General features: G+C 45.2%; 1 protein-coding gene across 1 annotated transcript; it reads right to left on the bottom strand.

Annotated features, from left to right (window-relative positions):
* Nucleotides 1-2362: 2362 nt before the first annotated feature.
* Nucleotides 2363-8176, bottom strand: LOC108802968 (oocyte zinc finger protein XlCOF22-like). Its single transcript, XM_018574815.1, has 5 exons — nt 8067-8176; nt 7720-7828; nt 7067-7207; nt 4602-4765; nt 2363-3896 (listed from the first exon to the last, which is right to left on the bottom strand). The coding sequence occupies exons 1-5, from the start codon at nt 8174-8176 to the stop codon at nt 2363-2365; spliced, it is 2058 nt and encodes a 685-aa protein (XP_018430317.1).

Genomic DNA, 8176 nt, shown 5'->3' with positions numbered 1-8176 from the left:
CCCCCCCCAGTGGTGATTATATACCTCCAAAACAATGCTCTATGTGTCCCCAAAAAACATAAATTGCAAGGCCGATAGTCCGCTCATGCTGACTGGTGAGATTTTTAAAACACCCTCAAATTCTCCAAGCCCTGCGCATTGCGCTGTATACCGTACTATTGCTGGGATTTGTAGTCCTCTATAGCCGGTGCCATTCCGCATTGATTGCCAATCGATTGCACACCACACTTTTTTTTTTTACTTCCGCCGCTCCAAGCTTGCTCCTGTGATGGACTGCAATCTCAATACAAACTAGTAGTCCCATCACTGGAGCCTTTTTTTTTTTTAATACGATTAATCGGATGTAATAATCGGACAACTAATCGGTTTTTGAAAATAATCGTGAGCTGCAGCTCGATTGTCATCTGTAAGTGTCCCCTTGTTATTAATCCGCCACTATCTCCTCTCTTCGTCTTCCCGTTCAGTCCCCCTATGTGTGAAATCAGATTTGAACTGATTTGTATCCCCCGAAATCGTAAATTCTTTTTTTGGCAGGTTTCTTTAAAGTTACCAGAAGCTACCTCGGAGGTTCCCGAGCAGAATACCCGAGCGGCGGCATTCGGCTATCCGCTCGGCCCATATGAGAATTTCTAGGAGCGAGCTGTTGGAGCTTCGGCTCGGCCGATCCAGACGTTGGAGCCCGGATCTCTTTTTCGGCGGGAGCACATTTAGATATTTCTCCAGCATTTCAGACACCATCTCCTCCTTCACATTGGTCTCCGTTCTCTCTGCCCCTCCCCTTTCAACGTTCCCGCGTACGGTGGGTCAGCCTCGCTGATCGTTCCCCTTCTCAGTGCCGGCCCATCTCCTATCATTACTCACTGGTGGGTCCGCTCGACTCTGTATCCGGCGACTGACAGGGGAGCGATCGATGCGCCGGCCTTATGGGAATACGTTTACGAAGGCTGAGCCTGCTCGGTCCGCTGACCCGGTTGCCCGTGGGTCCCTTCTCCTCCTCTTACAGCTCTTTCCCATCCCCGCGGCCCAGCTCGGATCTGCGGGCCTACGTGGTGGCGATCCATCTTACCTGCTGCGCAGCAACCCGCACGGACCGCCCACCATCATCCCTTCTTCTCTACATTCACCGTCGCCATGGAAAGACCCAAATCTGACACTTTGTGCAAAAGGTTTATTTAGCTGGACACTGCTTTAAGATACAGGTGACTCCGCCCACCACCGTCCTGTGTTCTCTGCAATCCTCTACATCAGGGGTCTCAAACCTCCGGCCCTCCAGCTGTGGTGGAACTACAAATCCCATGTTGCATTGCAAGATTCTCACAGCCACGACTCCCGGAGAGAGATGCCTCATGGGATTTGTAGTTTTCACTCACAGCTGGAGGGCCGGAGGTTTGAGACCCCTGCTCTACACGGAACGCCGTTCTTGTGAGTGAAAAATCAAATCGCACCTTTCCCGCACATTGCGTACAAACGTTTTATTGATTTTCTACAGATACAGGTGACTCCGCCCGCTTCCATCATTCATACCCGCGGTTTAATATTTATAATTATGGAAAAATAAAAGAATGGAAAAACAACCTGAAAATTGATGCAGCAAATTAGTACAGAGAGTAGAGCCCGGATCTGAGCGATCAGCCCCGACCAGCGGCTCACAGCACAGATTTCTACCACAGATTGTAACTTTCACTTCTGGAGAATCCTATCACCGGGAATGAATGTATGAGGAAAGGATAGGCAACTCTCATCAGATCCGGTCTCTTCTGGAGTTTCATATTGATGGAAAGTCTGCAGAACACACATCGGGGGAATTCAATAAAACAAGTTCAATGCTTTTTTTTAGAAAGGATTAGAAAAGTCCCGCCATCGGAGTCTGCAAGACACAGACGACGCCAAGAGAAGACTTGACCCATCAGACTTCACCTATACATGAAATATCACTTATCCCAGGATGAAGCCCTTTATGAATGACTTAATCCTCCAGTTGTTCTATGGACTGAACAGTTCCACCTGCTAAAATACATCATACGAAACAATGAGCAGGAACGTCTCTCTGATGTCTAATTAGACTTCTTTTATCTGTCAAACCTTTCCCGCACGCCGGTTATGAAAAAGGTCCCTCACCTTTGTGGGTTATTATAATTACATGGGATTTATATACGACCATCAGTTTGTGCAGTGCTTCTCTGGTGTTTAACTTCTGAGTGAAACTTTTCCCAGACACTCAACATGAGAAAGGACAGTTAGTGTGAATTCTCTCTGGTGCGTAACAAAGGCTTCTCTCTGAGTGAAAGATTTCCTGCAGTCTACGTGAATTGTCAGATGTCAAACAAGGCTTGAGTAATCATTTCCCGAACCCTGAACATGACTAAAGACACTCATCCGTGTGATTTCTTTGGTGTGACAGGAGTAATGTTTTATCGTTAAAACTTTTCCCACACTCTGAACACGAATAAGGACGTTCACGCGTGTGAATTTTCTGGTGTATATTAAGAGCTCCTTTCTGAGTAAATGCTTTCCCGCACTCTGAACATGAGAAAGGACGCTCACCTGTGTGAGTTCTGTGGTGCGCAACAAGGCATCTTTTCCAACTAAAACTTTTCCCGCACTCTGAACATGAATAAGGACGCTCACCCGTGTGAATTCTCTGGTGTAGAACAAGAGCTCCTTTATGAATGAAAGATTTCCCGCACTCTGAACATGAATAAGGACGCTCACCCGTGTGACTTCTCTGGTGTATAACAAGGGCTCGTTTATGGGTGAAAGTTTTCCCGCACTCTGAACATGAATAAGGACGCACATCAGTGTGAATTCTCTGGTGTAGAACAAGGGCTCCTTTATAAGTGAAGCTTTTCCCGCACTCTGAACATGAATAAGGACGCTCACCTGTGTGAATTCTCTGGTGTATAAGAAGGTCTGCTTTATGAATAAACAATTTCCCGCACTCTGAACAAGAAAAGGGGCGAACACCTGAGTGAATCTTCTGGTGTTTTAGAAGTCTATTTTTAACACTGAAACATTTTCCACATTCTGAACATGAAAAAGGGTGAACGCCTCCGTGTATGACCTGGTGTATAAGAAACTTACTTTCCTTATTAAAACATTTTTCGCATTCTGAACATGAAAAACGATGATCTCTTCTGTGAGTTCTCTGGTGTAGAAGTAGCTGTTTTTTATAAGTAAAACTTTTCCCACACTCGGAACACGAAAAAGGATCCTCAACCGTGTGAATTTTCTGGTGTGTAAGAAATTTGCTTTCCTTAATAAAACCTTTTCCACACTCTGAACATGAAAAACAATGATCCCCTTTGTGAGTTTTCTGGTGTAGAAGTAGCTGTTTTTTACTAGGAAAACCTTTCCCACACGCTGAACATGAAAACGTATCCTCGCCCGTGTGAATTCTCTGGTGTGTAAGAAGTTTACTTTCCTTAATAAAACCTTTTCCACACTCTGAACATGAAAAACAATGATCCCCTTTGTGAGTTTTCTGGTGTAGAAGTAGCTGTTTTTTACTAGGAAAATATTTCCCACACGCTGAACATGAAAACGTATCTTCGCCCGTGTGAATTCTCTGGTGTTGAAGAAATCTGCTTTCCTCAATAAAAAAAATTCCGCACTCTGAACATGAGAAACGATGATCCCCTTTGTGAGTTTTCTGGTGTATAAGCAGATGCTTTTTATTAGTAAAACCTTTCCCACACTCTGAACACGAATAAGGATCCTTGCCCATGTGAACTCTCTGGTGCGTAAGAAATTTGCTTTCCTTATTAAAACATTTTCCGCACTGTAGACATGAAAAACGATGATCTCCTGTGTGAGTTTTCTGGTGTGCAAGTAGATGTTGTTTTTTAGTATAACCTTTCCCACACTCTGAACATGAATAAGGATCGTCACCCGTGTGAATTCTCTGGTGTTGAAAAAAATCAATTTCTTTTTTAAAAGATTTCCCGCACTCTGAACATGTAAAAATGACACTGGTATGAGATTGGAGATGGATATGAAGTTCAGCATATGTCTTGAAGCATTTCCCGCACCCCAAACATGAGAATTCTCTCTCACCTCTGTGATCTCCTTCATGGGGTGAGGAATATTCCTCGGGATTAGATGGATCTCTTGCAGTGTGAGATCTTAGATGGATATTTCCAGTCATAGGATGTGAATGATCAGAAGATTCACCCTGATCAGAGGGATCCATTGATGTCTCCGAGCAGTGAGGTCTGTGATGTATATTTTGTGTGTTTGGATTCACTCCTGGAGAATCCTGTGTGATGACATTATCTTCTGACTTACAACCAGCAGATAATATAAGATGTCTCTCCGAGGTATTCCTGACATCATATCCATCTGCCGGAGAGAAATCATTACACACGTCAGTAATCAGAGTCATGTATGTTGGTCTAGAAGTCATCACAGAGCTCTGGCATGGAATTGGGTCCAATTGTAACCCCAAAATATGAAAACTAGGGCTGCGGAAATTAAAGATGAATCCCTCGCTTAATCGTTAATTCTTTTGTACGAAGGGAAGGGGGGGGGGGGAGGAGTCTGGCGACGTCGATGTCCGTGACGTCACCGGACTCCTCCACCCCCCCTTCCCTTCGTTAGCCGACGGAGCCACTTTGGCAGCAGCCGCCGCGGCAGTGACCATCCCGTCTATTCCCAACACCACCAATTCAACCACCACTACCACAGCATCCAGCTCAACCTTATCCCGGAATCGGACTTCTCTGATCTTTCCACGCACCCCAGGTTCAGAAATCAGAGGATGAAGATTCTAAGCACAAAAGGTGAAGGAGGAAGATGTAGACTTTGATGACGACGATACGGATGACGAGGAAGGAGAAGAGGAGGAGGAGGAACATATGGAGATGAACTCAAACGTATTCCCTGGCTCACCTAGCAAGGGACCGTCCAAACACAGATGGGAGGTCCTAGCCAACGCCTACTCCCTCCGTTTTGGATTCAGAAACATTTGGAGAGATTTTCCCGTGGAGGAAGTCTACACTTGTCCCTCTGATATGGACCTCTAGACGTGTCCGGCTCAGAACCCTCACCAGCTCGCCAAGGTACCATTGCACTGATTGGCTTCTCTTTGGCTGCCCTCGAAGGCCTTCTGCTGCTCCAAGGGTTTCGGAGGTTGGCTGCACCTATGCCACGCGGCTCATAGTGGAAACCAGTGGGATTTTGAAGGCAGGCTTTGACTATTGGGACAAAAACAATGGGAGTGGCGAGCGCACAACAGGTGTGGACAGTATGGAAAAACCTTAAATAACTTTAAAAAAAAAACTTTAAAAGCAATTTTTTTTTAAAAAACTTTTTTCATTTTATATATATAAATAATAATTAAAAAAAGACTTTAAATACCGGGTGTGGGTGAGCGAGCTCCTAAATCAGGGAGAGGGACCCTGTGGACAATGTGAAACAACGAACGAAGGAGCGCTACAACCCTGGAATACTGGGTGTTTAACAGTGAAAAGTGTCATCCGGCCACAAGATTCACCTTCCAACATCCATGGACTGAACAGAAGCCCCACAGCCCGGAGCTCACTCCCACACAGACCAGCCACAGATTCCGCCCTGCGAGCCGTGCTGACAATTAACGGCAAGATACCACCTCGTCCGTCCAAAAGTGAGTCTCCATCAATAGTTACAACTATATCTTTTCACTGTTAAACACCCAGTATTCCAGGGTTGTAGCGCTCCTTCGTTCGTTGTTTGACTATTGGGACAACTCTACCCATCCACTGTCAGGGGGAGGTGGGGGCAGGGGGGGTTATGTGAAGGTAGGTGAAGGCTTCCACTTTATCTGAAACTAAATTTAGGGTCTACCTGTGCTTCTTTTTAATGATTTATTTGGTCATTTAAATGTTCCCTCGTTGGGGTGGAGTGGGGCCCCGTTACCATACCTTCGAGGAATGGAGATGGACCTTCACATGGTGTCCAGTATCTCCTCCTCATTTGTTGGTCACATGACGTTATATTGAGGAATGGAGATGGACCTTCATATGGTGTACAGTATCTCCTCCTCATTTGTTGGTCACATGACGTTATATTGAGGAATGGAGATGGACCTTCATATGGTGTACAGTATCTCCTCATTTGTTGGGGACATCATTTTATCATACATTCACTGGACGATTCGGGGGATGGTGACACTAATGGAACATTTGATGAGAGTTTATTTGCTGTAAATTACCCCCAACCGTCCTAACACTAATCAGGAGATGACGACCCCTTCATCCTACAATAGGGGAGATGACTTCTTCTGGGGAATCTCCTTCACAACTTTGATGGTCCACCATTTATAATTCAGTCTCATCTTATCTGATGATGTGAAGATCTGATAATTCTCCAACATGATCCCTTAAACGTCACACCTTCTACTCAGGAGTGACATAGAACTGTGACCTGTTCCCTCCATAGTGTCTGTTACTTACTTGTGTTGCTCGGTAGAGAAATGTCATCCTGATCACTTTTCATCATCATCCCGACCTCCTCCGTGGACGGCCGGTCACCCCCCACATACGTCTCCACTTCTTCCTCTTTAACCTCAACTTTTATATTGTTCCGTTCTTCACCCTAAACCCCAAAATAATAGAAAACATCTCATAAAGCTGAACTCCGGGGAGAGATAGAATACACAAAGGAATGCAGCTCTGTATTCATGAATACATCATTAAATGTGTTCTGTAGATGTGAGCAGTAGAAGTGATCTGGTGTCCTTTTTAAAGTTCACTATCACTTTTGTGTTCTATACACCGAGTGCCATCTACCTGATCATGGTGGGGGAGGGTGAGATCTTCCTGTGTGGAATCCCGGGAATACAGAGGACGGGGACATCTCTCTGGTGGGTTTGTGTCACGGAATGTCTCCATCATGACGTCATTGAAGGGATCTTTGTGTTCTTCTGAAAACTCCTCCATCACACCAAGCTCCTCCTCCTCCTCCTCTTTTATTTCTTCTTTAACATCATTATCACACTCACTCTGAATATTGAGAACAATGAGATCAGATGTAACTACATAGATAATGAAGAGGTCATATGGAAGTATCTCCTATTATTTCTCTATTTCACCTTATGTGAGATGCTGAGATCTTCCTGTGTGGAATCCCGGGAATACAGAGGACCTCCCTCCATATATTGCAGATCTCCCATCACCAATGTCTCTTCTTCTTCTTTTTTAACTTCAACTTTGATGTTTTTTAGCTCTTCACCCTAAACCCCAAAGATGATAAAAAATATCTATACGAAGGAACCTGAGATTTTATAGGGGAATGGAATTCTATTGCCTAGAAGACATGTTTGGTCAGTCTCATCTACCTGATCATGGTGGGGGATGGCGAGATCTTCCTGTGTGGAATCCCGGGAATACAGAGGACGGGGACATCTCTCTGGTGGGTTCCTCTTACTGGATCCATCTGTAGGAAACACACACACTGACTGAATACATTGTTTCTATGTGTGTATCAGATGATGGGGGATCTAGGTGGACCCTCCGTACTGCTCTCTCCTCTTACCCGGTGATGTGAGGGGCGGGGCATTCTCCATCACCACGTCCTTGTAGAGATCCCGGTGTCCTTCTAGATACTCCCACTCCTCCATGGAGAAATAGACGGAGACATCCTGACACCTTATAGGAACCTGACACACACAATGATACAGTCACCACCCAGACACACCCCTTGTCTGTTCCTGGATCATGTCCCAGAATTCCCGGCACCGCTCACCTCTCCCGTCAGCAGATCAGTGATCTTCTTGGTGACCTCTAGAATCTTCTTGGCTCTGGTCACCTCTATGGTCAGGAGGTGAGATGGAGGCTCTGTGATCGGTGATGTTCTGTGAAGATGAATATATTTCGGTGTAGCAGTTGGAGATAAAAGACGTCACAGTGACTATGGAGGACGAGGACGGACATGACAGGGGGGGAGGGAGGGGGGTTACCCTAAATATAGAATATCTTATTACCTCCACTGATCCCACTTCCAGCAATGTCTCCTCTCAACTTACGTTCAATTCACCTTTCACCCGGAACTTCCTTTTTATACTCTTACATCACTTCCTGTTTGTACTTTACATCACTTCCTGTCTGGGATTCCCACATGAGATCACCACCTTGTGTTGAATATAAGTACTGCGCTCATCCTTCAGCCTGACCAAAAGCTTCACCGAAAAAATCCTATTCAT

This window comes from Nanorana parkeri, unplaced genomic scaffold (genome assembly GCF_000935625.1).
Source record: "Nanorana parkeri isolate BGI_ZX_2015 unplaced genomic scaffold, ASM93562v1 scaffold3255, whole genome shotgun sequence".
NCBI classification, from domain to species: domain Eukaryota; kingdom Metazoa; phylum Chordata; class Amphibia; order Anura; family Dicroglossidae; genus Nanorana; species Nanorana parkeri.
This window is presented reverse-complemented; position numbering and strand designations above follow the sequence as displayed.